General features: G+C 40.9%; 1 protein-coding gene across 1 annotated transcript in view; it reads right to left on the bottom strand.

Annotated features, from left to right (window-relative positions):
• ZSWIM6 (zinc finger SWIM-type containing 6) overlaps positions 1-22,267 on the bottom strand; it is a 209,340-nt gene that overhangs the window by 39,150 nt on the left and 147,923 nt on the right. Inside the window, exon 4 of the mRNA XM_015101288.3 lies at positions 20,436-20,586. Within this exon, the coding sequence (XP_014956774.3) occupies positions 20,436-20,586 (151 nt within the window). The remainder of the gene's footprint in view (positions 1-20,435; positions 20,587-22,267) is intronic.

Consider the following 22,267-nt stretch of genomic DNA (forward strand, 5'->3'; position numbering starts at 1 on the left):
GTATACTACTGTTGAAAGTTATGAGGTAGTCTTAAACATACAATAAACCCTGTACTTTATTTAACTATATTCTTACAAACTTACAACATGTTGCATATACACAATCATACCCAATGAAAACCTACACAGGTCCGTCTAAAAGGATCTAATTAAACAAATGAAAACTCCGCATTTTTCAGGACTGACAGGCATAGCAAATAAGTAATTTCACTGCAGATTAAAATAGCAGATAAACAATCAAGAGTTCAACTTGTAATTCAAGATTGATTATTCAAGTCATATCTCTGAAAATATGATGATGTACTATTACAAGGCCTCTTAGAGAGTGGACTCACATCAGCATTTCTGGGAGAATGCACTTGTGACTTGAGCGAGCTCTTTGCCTGCTGGTGTATTGCTGGGTGGAGCACTATGATATGTGACTGAATAAATCAGCTGGCCATTCTCTATCTCCTGCTATTTCCCACAGACAAAACTTGTTTTTAAAGTTCTTTCTAATGTTATGGGGAGGGAGGTGGGAGGGGGGTTCATGTTTGGGAATGCATGTAAGAATTAAAGATTTTAAAATTTAAAAAATAAAAAACTAAAAAAAAAAAAATAAAGTTCTTTCTACTTCATGAGTTTTTGTTAATATGCAAATCAATTTAGTAATTAATGTGAAAGCTAGACATTTTCTAATAAAAGGCATTTTGGAATTCCAGATATTTTCCAGAAGATATTATGTATAGTGGTATTAGAGTACAGGGGCAGCGGCTATGAGAAGCAGGGGACAGAGCAGCAGGGCAATCAACACCACTTCTCTAAAGATGAGAAGAAAGGTCAGGAAGGAAGATTCCCTTCTTCCTCTGTCTCAAAGGTGGAAAATGAAGACTTTCATACAGAAAATTTAATTTCTACTTTTTAATATGTTTACTCTTATGAAATACTAGTAGCCAAAGTAAGACAATCACTTTTAGTATTTCCCAGGGTTCCATAGTTATAAAACAATTCATAATATTTATCGTATTTATTTTTGTTCTCAGAGGCTATTACAAGAGGATAGAATTTCATGCATGATCCAATTAACTAATTATACTTATTTAGGGGCCATGAAATGCCTAATTGCAGTCACAAATAGAAGATCACTGGCATAATTAGTCGTGCTAACAAAACTGTAGTCACAAAATTTCTTCGGTCAGACCACACAAAAATTGTTGACCCTAATTATGGTATCGTTCTCAGTACACTTCAGGGCTTAATATGTTAGTAACCCATGTTTGGAAAATAATTTAACTGGTAAAATATTCTCTTTACTTGAAATACAGTATGCTAGTTCCCAACTCACTAAAATACTTCTGGGGAAATTTCAAAATAAAGCCTCAGAGACACTGTAAAGAGAGAGTTTTTGAGATTACTTAGGTCAAACAGCATAAGGGCATACAATTAGTTATCACTTAACCAGGCTGAAGAGTTGACTCACTGGAAAAGACTCTGATGCTGGGAGGGACTGGGGGCAGGAGGAGAAGGGGACGACCGAGGATGAGATGGCTAGATGGCATCATGGACTCGATGGAGGTGAGTCTGAGTGAACTCCAGGAGATGGTGATGGACAGGGAGGTGTGGCGTGCTGCGATTCATGGGGTCGCAAAGAGTCGGACACGACTGAGCGACTGAACTGAACTGAACTGAACCAGGCTTTGAGCAAAGACTGAAGTAGAATAACCACCCCTTTTGTGGTCAAGAAGGAACATAAACCACAGATATTTCAAATCAGCTAACTGGTATCCTGGAAAACTTCCTGGATAACCTGGGGCCCTCATCTAATTACAGTGTAGCATTCCCATCCCCTCTGACTTGTCAGTGCTCAGTTCAGTTCAACTCACTCAGTCGTGTCTGCCTCTTTGCGACCCTCCTATGGACCGCAACACACCAGGCTTCCCTGTCCATCACAAACTCCCAAAGTCCACCCAAACCCATGTCCATTGAGTCGGTGATGCCATCCAACCATCTTATCCTCTATCATCCCCTTCTCCTCTCACCTTCAATCTTTCCCAGCATCAGGGTCTTTCCATCAGTCAGCTGTTGCATCAGGTGGCCAAAGTATTGGAGTTTCAGCTTCAACATAAGTCCTTCCAATGAACATTCAGGGCTGATTTCCTTGAGGATGGATTGGTTGGATCTCCCTGCAGTCCAAGGAACTCTCAAGAGCCTTCTCCAACACCACAGATCAAAAGCATCAATTCTCTGGTGCTCAGCTTTCTTTATAGTCCAACTCTCATATCCATACATGACTAATGGAAAAACCATAGCCTTGACTAGACAGACCTTAGTCAGCAAAGTGATGTCTCTGCTTTTTAATATGCTGTCTAGGTCGGTCTTAACTTTTCTTCCAAGGAGTAAGCGTCTTTTAATTTCATGGCTGCAGTCACCATCTGTAGTGATTCTAGAGGCCCCAAAAATAAAGTCAGCCACTGTTTCCACTGTTTCTCCATCTATTTGCTATGAAGTGATGGGACCAGATGCCATGATCTTAGTTTTCTGAATGTTGAGCTTTAGGCCAACTTTTTCACTCTCCTCTTTCACTTTCATCAAGAGGCTTTTTAGTACCTCTTCACTTTCTGCCATAAGGGTGGTGTCATCTGTATATCTGAGGTTATTGATATTTCTCCCAGCAATCTTGATTCCAGCTTGTGTTTCTTCCAGTCCAGTGTTTCTCATGGTGTACTCTGCATAGAAGTTAAATAAGCAGGATGACAATATACAGCCTTGACAGACTCCCTTTTCCTATTTGGAACCAGTCTGTTGTTCCATGTCCAGTTCTACCTGTTGCTTTCTAACCTGCATACAGGTTTCTTAAGAGGCAGGTCAGGTGGTCTGGTATTCCCATCTCTTTCAGAATTTTCCACAGTTTATTGTGATCCACACAGTCAAAGGCTTTGGCATAGTCAACAAAGCAGAAGTAGATGTTTTCCTGGAATTCTCTTGCTTTTTTGATGATCCAGCAGATGTTGGCAATTTGATCTCAGCCTCTTCTAAAACCAGCTTGAACATCTGGAAGTTCATGGTTTAAGTACTGCTGAAGCTTGGCTTGGAGAATTTTGAGCATTACTTTGCTAGCATGTGAGATGAGTGCAACTGTGTGGTAGTTGGCATCCGGTCCCACCACTTCATGGGAAATAGATAGGGAAACAGTGGAAACAGTGGCAGACTTTATTTTGGGGGGCTCCAAAATCACTGCAGATGGTGACTGCAGCCATGAAATTAAAAGACGCTGACTCCTTGGAAGAAAAGTTATGACCAACCTAGATAGTATATTCAAAAGCAGAGACATTACTTTGCCAACTAAGGTCCGTCTAGTCAAGGCTATGGTTTTCCCAGTGGTCGTGTATGGATGTGAGAGTTGGACTGTGAAGAAGGCTGAGCACTGAAGAATTGATGCTTCAGAACTGTGGTGTTGGAGAAGACTCTTGAGAGTCCCTTGGACTGCAAGGAGATCCAACCAGTCCATTCTGAAGGAGATCAGCCCTGGGATTTCTTTGGAAGGAATGATGCTAAAGCTGAAACTCCAGTACTTTGGCCACCTCATGAGAAGAGCTGACTCACTGGAAAAGACTCTGATGCTGCAAAGGATTGGGGGCAGGAGGAGAAGGGGACGACAGAGGATGAGATGGCTGGATGGCATCACGGACTCAATGGACTTGAGTCTGAGTGAACTCCGGGAGTTGGTGATGGACAGGGAGGCCTGGAGTGCTGCAATTCGTGGGGTCGCAAAGAGTCAAACACGACTGAGCGACTGAACTGAACTGAACTTGAGCATTCTTTGGCATTGCCTTTCTTGGGCACTGGAATGAAAAATGACCTTTCCAGTCCTGTGGGCCACTGCTGAGTTTTCCAAATTTACTAGCCTATTGAGTACAGCACTTTCACAGCATCATCTTTTAGGATGTGAAAAAGCTCAACTGGAATTCTATCACCTCCACTAACTTTGTTCATAGTGATGCTTCCTAAGGCCCACTTGACTTCACATTCCAGGATGTCTGGCTCTAGGTGAGTGATCACACCATCGTGATTATCTGGGTCGTGAAGATCTTTTTTGTTCAGTTCTTCTGTGTATTATGTGTCAGTACTACTGGGCCAATATTCACAACTCATCAAACACCATCTGACCTCACTAGGACCTGGTTCTATAGGAAATGACCAGACCAGCTCCTCCACCACTCACCACCCTTCTCCTTTTTAAGGGAGAAAAGGAAAGCCAGAAAAAAATAGACAGAAAAGGGCACAATGAAAATTGTCTTAGTCTGAGATACGAAAGGGCCGTCAATAGTGAGGAGAAGGAATGTGAAGCATGGAACCTGCAAGAACATTTGACATGTCCTCTGCACTGGCTGCTTAACTGAACTATCTTCATCAACAGTGGCATGGTTCGTTCAACAGCCATGATTCAAAGTCTATACAAATCTAGTGCTGAAAATACTCCATAGGTCTTCAGGATGCCTCTCTCCCAAGCTTCCCACTGGGTCCACTTTCTCAACATAGACAAAAGCCTTTTGGAATGAGAATGAAAGTGTTGTGTATTATCTAAACTATCTTATCTTAGGCTTCAAAAATCTGCATTATGCCATTTTACATACTAGGAAACTAGGGTTCTATCTAAGATAAGGAACCTGTCCAGGACTACACAATTAATAAATAAGAGGATCAGAATCCATACTTAAAGAGCATCTGGCTCCAAGAACAGTTTTCTTTATATTCTAGTTGTAGGCTCTAAAAATGGAAACAATCCTGATTGTAGACAGAAATCATCTCAATTTGCCCCTTTGAAAAAGCATGCCTTGTTAAACGTGGTGAAAAATTTACATTGAATTTTTACTGAACTTTTGAATATATATTACAAACTGACATAGATCATGACATATGAAATATATTACATCTAACCTCAAAGTTTTCTGAAACACATTCTACATTATATAACCTCACTTCTGTTGTCTTACCTGAGCTCCTTCTATTTTTCACTTACTCATTCTAACTAAGCTCTGACATGGCAGTGCCTACCACAGACAACTATAAAGACGAGGTTCATGTTAATCTGCCTGCTGTACTGGTAAGGCACTGTCTTACCAGTCCACCACATTTACTGACAAGTACTTCCCTGAGCCACTGGTACAACAACCTTCCTTCCACTTACCATGGAGAACCAATTTAGGACAACAGATAATCAGGAGCCCTATCAAAAATAATCAATGGCTTTGATTACAGAATGCTGATGATAGGTAAACACTTCAGCACTACAGCTGTGTAAAAACCCTTAGGAAATGAATTTATGGTATTGTATTCTGTCATACTGGAACTGCAATTTTACTTATAAAAACAAGTTTTTAATACACTGATTCTTCTATAGAGTTCAGAAAGAATCTGTGATGTGTACTGAGTTTCTGGAAGAACAGAATGTTTCATTTTTCTCTAATTCATTCTATTACCGAATTACAGCTTGATGTATTGGTCTTGACAAGTGCTTCATGCTGATTGTATTGTGCATGATAGTATAATCACTTCCCATGCATTTCCCAGTGGCTGGCTGATTAACGCAATAGATTACCTGCAGCACTGATGGCAAGGGGAAATCACTGCCCTTCTATACCCTAAACTGTGTTTATATCTCAGTGTGCATGTGTGTGTGTTCCTCAGTACACAGGTGCCCAGGAAGATTCCTCTGCATATGGGGAGGAAGGGAAGAAAAACCAGAAGGGTCGGAAAGGAAAACTGAGGACACGGTGAAGATCAATGATGCCTTTCAATCACTGTTTTCAGTGCATCAAAAGCGCTTACCTCTTACTGCTTCCAAATAGATGTCCAGCATTACACTTTAATCATTCATTCACTTTTTATTCACAAATATTGACTGAGCACTAACTCTAGGTATATTTTTCTTCTCACTTTTACTGGGTAACTAAAAAAAGGAATCATTTTCAGTGCTCTATTACTAGACAAGAAAGAAAAACGTGGCATGAGATTATCAAATGGATGCTAATACAAGGATTTACAAGCATGGCCATGAAATTAGTTTAAATGGCCCAAAATAAAGATAGCAACTGACCTTGGACTACTAATAGTAAATATAGATGGTAGTTTAATAGCTTCAAAACAAACAAACTATCTCTCAGATTATTTGGTCTATACAGGATCCTAACGTTTAGCAAAGAGCATTTTCTGTTTATGATCAACATGTATGGTTAATAGGTGGCTAGATATATTAATCTCATCTTTAAATGTGTGTGTATTGGGAACAGAGTAGGGAAGAAATGAAGTAAGACTTCTGTGCTCTTGGCATCATTTTGAAAGCACTCCTCCTAACAGAATTTTCTCCCAGTTTCAAGCTTATATTTGATTTAGGGGTCCTATTTAGGTTCCTCCTGTATAACCCCCTCAGCCCTTGCTCTCCAAAAAGGAAGACTGTAGCTTCCTAAGCCTAAGCCATTTCAAGACTATTTTTCATTGAAGTCTGATTCCTAATTCATGAATGATTCTCATACTCTCCTCCAGGTTTGCTGAAGCAAATTCTGAAATTTACTAAGTTATCCAAAACGGGGCTGGGAAGCACAACATGAGGACAACAAGGTCTAGCTGGTCATAGCTCAAAAACCACAGATACATGGATTTCCATAGCAAAGGTTATCTTTGCTCACAGAGTTGAGTGAGTTGGCCACGTTTTGCACAACCACTACTATCACTACTACTGGATACTCGTCTCTATCAGAGTGAATATCTACCTATATCAGAGCCTGAGGAAACAGCCCTAAGATTTCAAGCAATCAAATGTCAGATGGCACTTGTACTTTAGAGTCCTATCCTTTTTTCAATTTGGAATTTTTAACTTAGGCACTAAAAACAACGTTACAAAATTATCAGACAAGCTCACAGCAGCCTCACAAAAACTCGCCTACTGCAAATCACTGGCCAGCCTGCCTTCCACCTGAATTATATAAAGGGAAGTTAACGGCAAAACCATTCAACACCACAATAATCCAAGTCTATGCCCCAACCACTAATGCTCAACAAGCTTAAGTTGAACGATCCTATGAATACCTACAAGACCTCCTAGAACTAACACCCGAAAAAAGATGTCCTTTTCATCACAGGGGACTGGAATGCTAAAGTAGGAAATCAAGAGATACCTGGAGTAACAGGCAAGTTTGGCCTTGGAGTACAAAATGAAGCAGGGCAAAGACTAACAGAGTTTTGCCAAGAGAATGCACTGGTCATAGCAAACACCCTCCTCCAACAACACAAGAGACAGCTTTACACATGGACATCACCAGATGGTCAATACTGAGATCACACTGATTATATTCTTTGCAGCCGAAGATGAAGAAGCTCTTTACAGTCAGCAAAAACAAAACCAGGAGCTGACTGTGGCTCAGATCATGAACTCCTTATTGCTAAATGCAAACTTAAATTGAAGAAAGTAGGCAAATCCACTAGACCATTCAGGTATGACCTAAGTCAAATCCCTTATGATTATACAGTGGAAGTAACAAACAGACTCAAGGGATAAGATTTGATAGAGTGTCTGAAGAACTATGGGCGGAGGTTCTAAAGCTGCACAGGAGATGGTGATCAAAACCATCAAAAAGAAGAAATACAAAAAGGCAAAATGGTTGTCTGAGGAAGGCTTACAAACAGTTGAGAAAAGAAGAGAAGCAAAAGGCAAAGGAGAAAAGGAAAGATATATCCACCTGAATGCAGAGTTCCAAAGAATAGCAAGGAGAGATAAGAAAGCTTTCCTAAGTGAACATTGCAAAGAAATCAGTTCAGTTCAGTCACTCAGTACTGTCCGACTCTTTACGACCCCATTAACTGCAGCACACCAGGCCTCCCTGTCCATCACCAACACCCGGAGTTTACCCAGACTCATATCCATTGAGTCTGTGATGCCAACCAACCATCTTACTCTCTGTTGTCCCCTTCTCCTCCTGTCTTCAATCTTTCCCAGCATCAGGTTCTTTTCAAATGAGTCAGCTCTTCACAACAGATGGCCAAAGTACTGGAGTCTCAGCTTCAATATCAGTCCTTCCAATGAACACCCAGGACTGATCTCCTTTAGGATGGACTCGTTAGATCTCCTTGCAGTCCAAGGGACTCTCAAAGAGTCTTCTCTGACACCACAGTTCAAAAGCATCAAATCTTCAGTGCTCAGCTTTCTTTACAGTCCAACTCACATCCATACATGACTACTGGAAAAACCATAGCCTTAACTAGATGGACCTTTGTTGACAAAGTAATGTCTCTGCTTTGTAATATGCTGTCTAGATTGGTCATAACTTTCCTTCCAAGGAATAAGTGTCTTTTAATTTCAAAGAAATTACTGCAAAGAAATAGAGGAAAACAACAGAATGGGAACGACTAGGGATCTCCTCAAGAAAATTAGAGATACCAAGGGAATATTTCATGTAAAGATGGGCACAACAAAGGACAGAAATGGGATGGACCTAACGGAAGCGGAAGATATTAAGAAGAGGTGGCAAGAGTACTGTTGCTGCTGCTGCTGCTACTGTTACGTCACATCAGTCGTGTCCAACTCTGTGTGACCCCAGAGATGGCAGCCTACTAGGCTCCCCCATCTCTGGGATTCTCCAGGCAAGAGTACACAAAACTATATAAAAAAGATGTTCATGACCCAGATAACCATGATGATATAATCACTCACCTAGAACCAGATGTACTGGAGTGTGACGTCAAGTGGGCCTCAGGAAGCATCACTACAAACAAAACTAGTGGAGATGATAGAATTCCAGTTGAGCTATTTCAAATCCTGAAAGATGATGCTGTTAAAGTGCTGCACTTCTTATGCCAGCAAATTTGGTAAACTCAACAGTGGCCACAAGACTGGAAAAGGTGAGTTTTCATTTCAATCCCAAAGAAAGGCAATGCCAATGAATGCTCAAATTACCACACAATTGCACTCATTTCACATGCCAGCAAGATTATGCTCAAAATCCTTCAAGCTAGGCTTCAGCAGTCCATGAACCGAGAACTTTCAGACGTACAAACTGGTTTTAGAAAAGGCAGAGGAACGAGAGATCAAATTGCGAACATTTGCTGGATCATAGAAAAAGTAAGGGAAACCCCCCCAAAATCTACTTCTGCTTCACTGACTACACTAAAGCCTTTGACTTTGTGGATCACAACAAACTGTGGAATATTCTTAATGAGATGGGAATACCAGAACACATTACTTGCTGCCCGAGAAACCTGCATGCAAGACAAGAAGCAACAGTTAGAACCAGACATGGAACAAATGACTGGTTCAAAATTGTGAAAGGAGTATGTCAAGGATGTATATTGTCACCCTCCTTACTTAACTTATATGCAGAGTACCTCATGCGAAATGCCAGTCTGGATGAATCACAAGCTGGAATCAAGATTTCCGGGAGAAATATTAACAACCTCAGATATGCAGATGATACCACTTTAATGGCAGAAAGTGAAGAGGAACTAAAGAGCCTCTTGATGAACTTAAAACTCCTGGCTTAAAACAGCTTAAAAATCTCACTTAAAACTCAATATTCAAAAAATCATGGCATCTGGTCCCATCATTTCATGGCAAATAAATGGGGAAACAATGGAAACAGTGCAAGACTTTATTTTGGGGGGCTCCAAAATAACAGAGGATGGTGAGTGCAACCATGAAATTAAAAGACACTCACCTTTTGGAAGAAAACCTATGACAAACCTAGACAGTGTGTTAAAAAGCAGAGACATCATTTTGCCAGCAACGGTCCATCTAGTCAAAGCTATGGTTCTTTACAGGAGTCATGTACAAAGGTGAGATTTGGACCATAAAGAAGGCTGAGTTCTGAGAACTGACACTTTCCAACTGTGGTGCTGCAGAAGACTATTGAGAGTCCCTCGGACAGCAAGGAGATCAAACCAGTCAATCCTAAAGGAACTTAACCCTGAATATTCATTGGAAGGACTGATGCTGAATCTGAAGCTCCAATATTTTGGCCACCTGATGTGAACAGCCAACTCACTGGAAAAGACCCTGATGCTGGGAAAGAGGGTGACAGAGGACGAGATGGTTGGGTGGCATCACTGGCTCAATGGACATGGGTTTGAGCAAATTCAGGGAGACAGTGAAGGACAGAGAAGCCTGGCGTGCTGCAGTTCATGGGTTGCCAAGAGTCAGACATGACTTAGTGACTGAACAACAAAATTGATGTAAGTCATTCTTAGGTATACGTCTAAAATGGGTGGCTATTTAAAAGCCTATTGAAGATAATCACTAACAAGCATGTATTTTAAATCTTAGAATCCTCTGTTCTGGAGAAATCTTAGCGGAAAGGCTAGCGTATGGAGAGGCGAAAGTAACTGTATGGGAACTGAGAAGGACCTGCCTTCTCCCATCACACTCTTCTCCCTCCCGTCTCACCCTGGGGGCTCTGTGAGGCAATGTCTGAAACATCCTTCTAAGGGACAACCATTATTCCTTTCCCTGGGTTCTCCCCAGTCCCATTAGCCCATCTAAGCTTGAATGAGCTATGACAAGATTTACAAAGCACCTTGCTAGGTGCCGGCACACACAGAAAATAGCCTAAGTGTCTGCTTCGGTCTTCCCTTGGCTTCCGCTTCTTTCCTTCTAGCTCCTGGCAGCCTTGATTCCCCGTGAAGCCCCTGGGAATCACAGATGTCTTAATATAAGGCTTCTCAGACCTCGTTAATTTTTGTATGCTGCCACTTCAGGGTAAGAAATGTTGAAAGGAAATGATCCCCAGCCTGTTTTTCTTGGTTTTCACTCCCTTACCCCTCCTACGTTCTATAGGATGGTACTCTCTAGAGATCCACATTCTAGCAAGGAGACTCCCCTGGTCAGTTTCTATTTAGTGGCAGTTTCCTGAGGACAAACACAATACTAACTTTTAGGGAGTGACAAAACTAAGGAGAGAATTTTTCTGAAACTGTTGTGAGGAAGAAGAGTACACATTATACCAATGCTCTGACATTCTTATTAGTCATGGATGAGAGAAAAAAATCTATCAGTGGACTCATGTTATAAATGGAAAGACAGCCAAATGAATGTAACTAGAATTTATTCTTGGTCCCAACAATGCTACTAGCACACTACATGTGTAATATAGAACACTAAAATGTAAACAGAGGCAGACTTCAGTTTCTTGGGCTCCAAATTCACTGTGGACAGTGACTGCAGCCATGAAATTAAAAGATGCTTGCCCCTTGGAAGAAAAGCTAGGACAAACATAGACAGCATATTAAAAAGCACAGACATTCTGCCAACAAAGGTCTGTCTAGTCAAAGCTATGGGTTTTCCAGTAGTCATGTACAAATGTGAGAGCTGAACCATGAAGAAGGCTGAGCGCCAAACAATTGATGCTTTCTAATTGTGATGCTGGAGAAGACTCCTGACAGTTCCTTGGACAATAAGGAGATCAAACCAGTCAATCTTACAGGAAATTAACCCTGAATATTCACTGCAACAGAGAAGGCAACGGCACCCCACTCCAGTACTCTGGCCTGGAAAATTGCATGGATGGAGGAGCCTGGAAGGCTGCAGTCCATGGGGTCACTGAGGGTTGGACACAACTGAGCGACTTTACTTTCACTTTTTCCTTTCATGCACTGGAGAAGGAAATAGCAACCCACTCCAGCATTTTTGCATGGAGAATCCCAGGGACAGGGGAGCCTGGTGGGCTGCCGTCTATGGGGTCGCACAGAGTCGGACATGACTGAAGTAACTTAGCAGCAGCAGCATTCATTGGAAGGACTAATGCTAAAGCTGAAGTTCCAATACTTTGGCTACCTGATGCGAAAAGCCAGCTCACTGGAAGAGGCCCTGATGCTGAGAAAGATTAAAGGCAGGAGAAGAAGGGGGCAACAGAGGATGAGATAGGTGGGTGGCATCATCGACTCAGTGGACTTGAGTTTGAGCAAACTCTGGGAGACAGTGAAGGACAGGGAAGCCTGGTGTGCTGCAGTCCATGGGTTCACAAAGTCAGACAAGACAGGGGCACTGAACAACTAAAGTGTACTACATCTAACTCCGAGTAAAATCTCTGAAGTCCATATTTAGGAGAGTTTTACAAAAACACACAAAGGGGTGATCCCTAACTGTTGTTAAAATCATCCAACTGTACACCTAAATAATTTAGACAATGAATATCATTAATAGTCTCTAACTGGTTAAATAGAATCAAGTCATCTGTAAAGATCTCTTTTAACGCTGAGAATCTACTAGTTTCTATTAGTATATACTTTTACATTTTTCTCTTTATTTTTACTCTTTCTCATACAGGGTACTGAATGGATAATTAAGCCCTAGCAGCTGCCATCAAGAGGATGGTTGATAGGATTACACAGGAGCTACTTAGCAGAGATTTGCCCACTGTATAGAAATATGCATTCTCTTTTTGGGTTAACTTCTGACCCAAACTAGAAATTACTCTGCCTACTTAAAGCAAGAGAGAATAAACCCCTTTTCCTGTCCCCACAGCAGAACAGAACCCAGAAGGCTCTGACCCGAGAACACAGAGGTCTCAGTTTTAAGGGACAGAAAGCAGGAGAACCATACAACGGAGAAAGAAACCAGGCCCCAGTAATGAGAACTCAGTAGCAGATAGACATTCTGAGAACAGTGCTGGAGGGAAGCAAAGCCTCCTGAGCAATACAATGGACAAAGCCTCTGTATTTAGAGGGAGCTCTGAATAATGAGGGGAAAAACAGAGGCTGAGACATGAGCACAAACCCCATTTCAGAGCAGGACAGCCCAGCCCACGTGCAGGAGGGTCTGCAGAGCCTGTGGACCACATGAGGTAAGGACAGGCCAGGACAGAGACAGTGCCTAAGGGTTTTTACTGGCTCCATAACAAGAGGGATTGGAAAAGGAGAGCAAAGCTTCCATGTGTTCCATCTGCAGTAAGCAGTTTCTGTATGATTGCTGTTGTTGTTGTTCAGTCACTAAGTCATATTCAGCTCCTTGGGACCCCATGGACTGCAGCACGCCAGGCCTCCCTGTCGATATGCTTATTATATACAATTCTTAATCAATAGCAAATATTTGGCTATTCTGCATTATGGGTTATGTGTTTTTTTTTTCAGAGGTTGAACTTAGGGAGCCTCTGAGAACACAGGTGGGTAACTAGACTAGGTAAGATCTGCTGACGACTGCAAACAGAACTGTGGGGCCATGGGTGGGCAGACCAGGCCAGGCAGCTTTCAAAGCGTTTCCTGCCATCAAGGTAAGCTTCACTTTGCCCCTATTCTCCTCTGAGCAGAGAGACTGCCAGGCAGAGAGGAATACTCGTCTTTTAAAATAAGCTGAGGATGGTGTGTAGTTTAGGGGTTAAGTCTTTGAAGTTACTGACACCTAGGATCAAATTCCTGTTCTGCTATTGTGACCTTAGGCAATTTATCTGGTATCCTTATAGCTCAGTTTTCTTGGCTATAAAATTGGGGCTCATAACTGTCCCTGGGTTTCCCTGGTAGCTCAGCTGGTAAAGAATCCACCTGCAATGCAGGAGACACCGGTTCAATTACTGAGTCAGGAAGATCTGCTAGAGAAGGGATAGGTTACTCATTCCAGTATTCTTGGGCTTCCCTCGTGGCTCAGCTGGTAAAGAACTTGCCTGCAATGCAGGAGACCTGGTTTCGATCCCTAGGTTGGGAAGATCCCTGGAGGATGGAATGGCCACCCATCCCAGTATTCTGGCCTGGAAAATTGCATGGACTGTATAGTCCATGGGGTCACAGCCAGCAACTTTCATTTCCAGTAACTGTCCCTATCTCACAGGGTTGTTTTAAAAATTAAATAAAATAATGTATGCATTATGTGCTTAGCATAGAGCCCGATAAATAAGTGCTGGCATCTGTGTTGAGTTTAGCAGCTGGACCACAATGAGGAAAAAAAGCAAAAATTTGGATCCTGTAATGTCTACTCTCTCCTCCTCCCCCCGACCCCTTGCATTTAAGCAACAATGAAGATCAACAAGGCTGGACTGAAAATCTTGAAAGACAACATTTTGGATAATGAGATTTCCCCCACTGAGTTCTCCTTGTGTTTGCTCATGTTATTCCTTTTTTTCTGTAGTATTCTTATTGAAAGTTAAAGTGTTAGTCACTCAGTCGTGCCCGACTCAGCAATCCCATGTACTGTAGCCTATCAGGCTTCTCTGTTCATGGGATTCTCCAGGCAAGAATAATGGAGTGGGTTGCCATACCGTCCTCCAAGGGATGTTCCAAACCCAGGGATCGAACCTGGGTCTCCTGCATTTCAGGCAGATTTTTTACCATCTGTGCCACCAGGGAAGATTGCTTCTTTCCTATAACTCTCCTCCATAAACATCCTGTAAAACCATGCTAAGTTCAGTCTATTTATTTACTAATATGTGAATAAATTACTCTATAAAAAGTGCTCTACAGTTCATTCAAGCCTATTCTAATTTCTCACGTCTCCCGGTGGTTGCACCTCTACTCCCTCTATACTCCCAGTACCATCATCAGCAGTAAAATAAAATACTTAATACATCTATTCTTTCTGATCAGGAAACACAAAAGACTCTGAAAAGGGTTAACAGGAAGGCATCAAAATGGTGTTAAGTGGTAAAATTATATTCTCCTGTGCCCAGGAAGACAAGCTGGTAGGTGACGAGCAATCCTGATATGTGGTTCATTAGGATTACACACTATACTTACAGCTACATGGAAGTTTCCAAGGCTATACTGACATCTTTTTGCTGCACGGGGACTCTGGGAATTGCTGTTTTCTCCACGGCACCAGCAAAAGCATATCAACTTACATGGCAAGCTATACTGGAATGCTTTCTAGTTTTCAATGAGCAGCAGTTACTCCTTAGCCTATTTACTAGCCACTGCTTTCCTGGTGGCTCAGCTGATAAAGAATCCGCCTGCAATGCCGGAGACCTGGGTTCGATCCCTGGGTTGGGAAGAACCCCCGGAGAAGGGAAAGGCTACCCATTCCAGTATTCTGGCCTGGAGAATTCCATGAACTATATAGTCCCATGGGGTTGCAAAGAGTTGGACACATCTCAGAGACTTTCACTTTCTTTCAATCAACTTTAAAATGTGGAAAGCCTGAGTTTGCCTTTACCATAAAAACTAAGTATGGGGCTCAAAACAGTGGGGGAATTACTAAGACTTTTGCTTCTGGAGACATAAGATAGCATAAAATTTCTCCACAATTACCTTCAAAGCTAAACCTTTAAAATCTTACTCCTGGCTCTGCACAAGGCCCTCCGGTTATTTAGAGTACTGTTTTGAATATGTGACTAAAGCGTAAGTTTTCTTCTTTATTCAAGAATAATGTGGGTAGGTGCAGAAGAGGCTGATAGAAGTAACTATATCTGGGATGATAGCATGGACAGGGTTCTAGGTCCATGAAGTAGGTACATGTGTGCATGCTAAGCTGCTTCAGTTGTGTTTGACACTTTGCGACGCTATGGACTGTAGCCCACCAGGCTCCTCTGTCCACCGGATTCTCCAGGCAAGAACATTGGAGTAGGTTGCCATGTCCTCCTCCAAGGGATCTTCCCAACCCAGGGATCGAACCCACATCTCTTACATCTCCTGCACTGGCAAATGGGTTCTTTACCACTAGCTTCACCTGGGAAGCCACATGGAGTAGGTGATATTTAGTATTTTGCAATATATGCAGTCCCAATGGGTGGGCTAGGTTCTCTACTACTCAATGTAGATTTATCCTGATTTTGAAGTCCACTGAATCTTCATACCCACTCAATCTATCCAGCACCCTACCAAGGAATATTATTATAACGACTGCTCAATAACAGTATGGGGCTTCTCAGGTGGCACAGTAGTAAAGAATCTGCCTGCCAATGCAGAAGATGCAAGATCCCTGGGTTGGGAAAATCGCCTGGAGTAGGAAATGGCAAGCCACTTCAGAATTCTTGCCTGGAAAATTCCATGGATAGAGAGGAGCTTGGTAGCTTATAGTCCTTGGAGTTGCAAAGAATCAGGCACAACTGAGCAACCGACCACACACAAACACAGTAACAGCATACAAGGAAATGCAAACTAAAAAAATCTAACTATGGCTATTTCTACTCACACACAGTTAGGTGTCTATATCAAAAGCTTTGAAGAAAACTCAAGAGATACCACCTTGTTCTTATGAACCAAGTGAGCACAGCTCAGAGCAGTAAGACTCTGGTGATGGCGGCCCAACCTCTCCCTAAGAAACAAGGTTTTACATGCCAGAGAGCAAAACAGATGACTCAGCTCAGAGGAAAAATGTTTAAAATCTGGAGGAAAAGTATTACATACAACATATTATGAAAATGAAAATTTAAGGACTTTTCCTGGTGATAAAACTGCAATTAAATCTTATTTAACTGTTTCCTCTAATGACGTCCATTTTAATTAAGTTTTAATAGACTGGTAGCCATAACCTATAGTTTTATGAAGTGAAGTGAAGTCGCTCAGTCATGTCCGACTCTTTGCGACCCCACAGACTGGGGCCTACCAGGCTCCTCTGTCCATGGGATTTTCTAGGCAATAGTACTGGAGTGGATTGCCATTTCCTGGCAAAGTAAACTTGTGGTCTAAGAAGACATTTAAGCAAGAGACCCATCAACACAGATGAGAGGTTACAATATATTCCCTCATCCCTAAAGACCCCCCACAATAATTAAGTGTGCTGAACAGTCAGCCACTAGGGCTAATAGCAGGTGTGCTCACCACCAATCTGCACTGGGCTGTTCCTTGAAACCCAAGGGTTATTTCTGTGATCTGCTTTCCAGAAAATATGCCTGGAGTAAAGAACACAACTGAAAAGGTATGTGTTCTATAGCTCTAGCAGACATGCGTCATGTCTACCAAACACGCAGCTTCTCCCGCTGTACTGGGCTTTCTGTCTCAAGATTTTAATATATACATGTTCTCACAGCTGATCATGATACAACAACAATCATCTTGAGAAGACTGTCATACGTCTGAGAAAACATCAAGTAGAGAAAAGTAAAATTAATATAGGAAAAACTGATTCACAGGATCTTAATAGTAGGCATCTGAACCTATTTCATACTACACTATGAAAATCACAGCATAAATCAGAAAAATTAACTCAGACCAAATGAATATCATAGGCTTTTATTTTAGAAAAGAACTGAGCATAATTATCCCTTTGTTAGAGAATGGGGCAAAGAACTTGGGCCTATTGCTACCTCATATAAGATTGCATGCATTTATTTGAATGAAAGAAAGAACTAAATGAATACGTTATTTTTTAAAACTAACTTTGAAACATTAGCACTTGCATTTTAATAAATCACATATACTCAAAAAACTGTAAATCTTGGGGGGGGGGTATCTGATCCTATGAAAGAAAAATAAAATTTTGTAATCTGGCTGACAATCTGATGCCTCTGAATCTCTCTGCCAAGAAGCAGTTACTTGGCTGAGATACTCTTACTTGTACACTTTCATCAGATTAAGGCTTTCATGCCAGGAATTTTTTTTCTCCTGGTGTATTGGCCATTGCCAGAAATGGACCCATCGAATCCACCGGTGCTAAGGAGTTAAGCATCTGAGATTTAATTTAACAGTTTCAGCTTTATTAAGCTGTCACAGAGCGGCCCTACTTTGATAACAGTAGCTGCTCCAATTATGGCTTGGTTTAGGGTTGACAAGTATAATGATTCATTCGTGGCACATGAGAAGCAATAAAAGGTTGTTTTGCATTACAGCTTTAAAAATGTGGGCACTTTTTTCATTTAATTTGTCACTTAGCTTTTGCTAAGAGGACATTTAAATTGCAGTAAAAGGCAAATGGGGCTTTTAGTTTAAATGTAATCCCCATATTTAAATGATCTGTAATGGTGCAGTGTTGGAGTGGGAACACTATTGTCTCACAGTGGGTCCTGATGGTGACATGTGACATTTGTATTCAGGTCCTGTATTATCCATGTGGCTAAAGGGCTTCCAATTTCATTTCACAGCCAGAAGCCTGCAGAAAACACCAATTAACTTGCAGATCCCATTTGCCGACAAAACTCAGCCTCTTCTCAATGTCTGGCATCTGGCAGTGCTCAGCATTTAATTCCAAAGCAGAGCCTTGAAGCAATGTGAGCCCTGTGCAGGGGCACAAAGTCAAATTCCCCCATTTTCTTAAGAAGCAAAATCCTTTTCTTTTGTAGTCCAGAAGCAACTTTTAGTTAATTTTTTTGGTGAATGACATTAAGATGTGAGAGCTACTGTTACGCCCACATGAGATTCTTCACAGAACTTAGACCTCATTAAAATGGCAAGTGACCTCTGCTCGCCATCACAGTATGCAGGAGAATTTACAGCAGTCTAGCAATGACTGGACGGCAGGGCGGGGGGTCGGGGAAGGGTGGGCACGATTTGTGAAAAAAGAAAACACAGGCCAAGAATATGTATTCTTCATCCTGGACTCAACTCAAAGAACTTGTATAAAGCCTGGTCCATAATTAGAAAGGTAGTCCATCAGAGAGTATAACAAGAATCAGCTAGTGAAAACTTCTGCTTAATGAGAATTAATACTTTTGATTGGGGGTTGAAGTATATAATTTTCAAGGCCAACTTGCAAAAGTGAAATACAACTAATGGATTAAATGTAAACACTGAAATTTTTATTTAACTGTATCACTTGTACATTTTTTTGGTTACCAAAATATTTAGTTGATATTTTCTAATTAGTTATTTGTAAGTTTAAGCTTCTTTCACTAACAAAGCTCTTTAAATTTTATTCATCTAATATTAATCCAATAAGTTTTCCTGAAATGATTCCCTTCATTATAGTTTTTTTTAAATGTTAGTCCTTTTTACTGCCATAAACCAACTAGTCAATTCAACACTTACTGTAGAGTTACAAAACTGAGGAGTCTTTACTTATAAATCACTCAGTATTCTATATAAATTTTTGTTTAAACCACACATTACACTTGTGTTCTCCAGCTACCACACTGAGCTCCCAAACATTTCCTGCCAGGACACTGAAAAGATCCACTGGAGTTACAGACTGATTTAAATTCTGATTGAGGGAAAGGCCACTAATATTACTTCCGGTGACCCAAGGAAAGTACTAAGATTAAATTATTATAAGACACTTAATAAAAAATAATTCGGGAAAAGGTCAACAAGTATCTTAACACTGGGGAATAGCAGACACATGTTTAAAAACAAACAGGAGCTGTCATCCACAAACCGGTTCCTGAACAGACATCCTATTAATGAGAAAAAGGAAACTCTGATGTCCAACTGTTTACCATCTTGCTGTATAACCTTAAAGGGTCACACTATGTCATTTTGTGGACGTTTCCTAACCTCTTCAGACTTTAGTTTCCTTATCTGTAAGCAGTTCATCTCAAAGGTCCCTTCCAAACATTGTAACTGGTATCTTCACAGACAACAGTCTTTCTTGGTGTGAGCATGGGATCAATAGCATGATGTGGTCCATCAATAGCCAAGAGGAACACAGAAGGTGAAGGCATGAAGACTTCTACTATTTAATTTCACTGAAACTAGAAAGTGAAAGTGAAAGTCGTTCCGTCATGTCTGACTCTTTGAGACCCTATGGACTACACAGTTCGTGGAATTCTCTAGGCCAGAAGACTGGAATGGGGTACCTTTCCCTTCTCTAGGGGAAATTCCCAACCCAGGGATCACACCCAAGTCTCCTGCATTGCAGGCGGATTCTTTACCAGCTAAGCCACAAGGGAAGCCAAACCTTCTAATAAATATCCAGAACATAAAATTAAAACAGGCACTGACAAAATATTTGCCAAAAATTCCATTTGTCACATACAGACTTCTTAATAGACAACAAATTCATTATTAATTTCTCTAGCAATGAGTACTGAGTAACAAGAGTCATCTCTGCAAATTTCTCAGTAAACACAAGTAGTGGATTTCTCATTTTTTCAACCACCTGCTGTATTTACATCTTTACCACCATGGATTTGGAAAGCAATAAAAATTATAGAGTTTGCTGTGACTTTTCCATTCTGACAATCAGTAGTTCATCTAAGTTGAGAATAATTTTAAAAAATAACAACTCAAGTTACTTTCAATAACTTTAATGTGGGTGAAAGGAAAAACGGCCAAATTCCAGCTGAATTGATTACAATATTAGTCTGGAAACGAATAATGAATTCTATTGTACCAAATACCTATCTGGAAATACACATTCCCCACCCCGCCCAAATACTTAAAAGCAGATCCTGTGCTTGCTTCCCTCAACATCAGACAATTCCTCCCCAGACGGTGCCAAGACTGATTGCTGCAAATGTTTCATTCTCCCTGTCCTAGCCAGTGTACAATGGCGACAAGTTCATGTAAGAGCAGCTCTCTCTTCTGCAATATTCTGACCATGCTTTTCACACTTTCTATCCCAGTCTTCAGCCACACACAACTCAATGGCAATCCATCAGAGGATTTACACTTACCCAGCTCATCCCAGAGCTGCCTGTATTTGTCAGTCATTGCAGTGCCTTGTTGCCTCCAAAGTGACAGACGAGGGTCAGCCATGAATTGCTCTGTTATCAAAGTCAACATTCGGGCCCCATTTGAGTCCCTCATCTTCAACATCTCCCGCACCTGGTGGGGGGAAGAAAATACCTTCAGAAAAATGTTAAAACATCAACAGTAATACAGAGACAGAACACTTTACTTCTTTGGGGAAGGAAGTTAGGGCGGTGGTGGTGGATTCTTTCAACATCATCCTTTTTAAGCAAACAAAAGTTGTTAAAAATAAGCCTCTGTCCTCAATGGCAATTTAATCAAAGAATGACCATTAATTGTTTTAAAATTGTGTTTTGGAATCCACAAAAGAAAAAATAAATTGCCTGACTTCCCAATTCCCCCCTAAAAATGTTTTTGCCAGACTGCAAAGCATCAATACCAAAACAAACAAGACAAATCATTTGGTACCTTCGTAACTCCCTGACTGACTGCACATACCACCAGAGTAATGGAGTCTGAAGAAGTGTACCAAAAACTTTTTAGAGATCTTCTAAACTGATCTAATGATGTTTATAGTAATAGCATCTCTCCTCCATTTTTTTTAACTTTATTCACATACATACAATTCACCAATTTAAACTGTACAATTCAGTGGTTTTTAGTACATTCAAGCACAAGCTGTACAAGCCCTTCGTTTTTTGAGGTAAGTTAGTAATTGCACTAGATTCTTTCTCACCAAGGGTTTCAGCATAAAGAGCAACACATATTTCTATTCATTCAGATGAGACTGTTTTTGCAATGGTAAGAGGAAATGTTCAGGGCTGTGTAAGTTCAAGAACTCTTGCTCCAAATGAGCAATCCTTATAGCAGAATCATAAGTGACTTCATAAATTAACTCTGCTTCTCTGTTTTGGAACATCAAGCTCTGTCCATTATTCTTCTGTTATAGTTCCCAAATGAATGAGAAAGCAAAGAAAGAAATATAAGGCTAAGTTGTTCTACAGGAAATCCTAATGAATCCATCCATTCCTAAAGCGTGAAATGTTATGTGTTCAACAAATAGGAATCTAAGCTGAATGCCAGTTCTCTGAATAGGAAATTAGTAGAGCAAGGTCACAAGTAGTAGTTGAGAGGGGAAGAGTCCTTTTATTCAAAATTCTTTCTATGTGAAAGCCAAATGGAGGAGGAAATAGTAGATCTTTAATAAAGCAGCCTAAACCTCTAGGTCAATATACTCTGCCTCAGGCCTGTACCCTGGGAAGTAATGGAACCACCTCTCCACAGGCTTTAGAATTTGAGTCTTATAGAGAACTTGAATGCACTTTCACACTGAATCACAGGAGTGTGCTTCCAGGAGGGCTGTTTCAGTAATCTTAAGAAGTACTAAAAAGCAGAAAGAAATGGAGTGGCTATTTGTTGGACATCTTGCTAAAGAGTTTTACATTTATAATTTGCCTTTTAATCTTCACAACAACCATAGTAAGTAGGGCAGATTATAACACTGATTTTACAAATTATAAAGCCATGCCTCAGAAGTGAAGTAACTAGTCCAAAGGACAAGAGGAATGACTGGAATCAGAATCCAGATCTGTCTTAACTCTGGAAATTATGCCATTTTGAAAATTAGATGCTGCTGTTACTTCATGTAACATATATAATATGTATATCATATATACACAGATAAAAATAGCAATTGCAGGCCCATCTAATTCCTCTTTCACATTGCTTCCACTAGGCCGCAGTGTACTTTCTACTGATGTGAGAATGTAAGAAATACTACTGTGTGTCTAAATACACCAAACCTTTAATATTACCT

This window comes from Ovis aries, chromosome 16 (assembly GCF_016772045.2).
Source record: "Ovis aries strain OAR_USU_Benz2616 breed Rambouillet chromosome 16, ARS-UI_Ramb_v3.0, whole genome shotgun sequence".
Taxonomy (NCBI): Eukaryota; Metazoa; Chordata; class Mammalia; order Artiodactyla; family Bovidae; genus Ovis; species Ovis aries.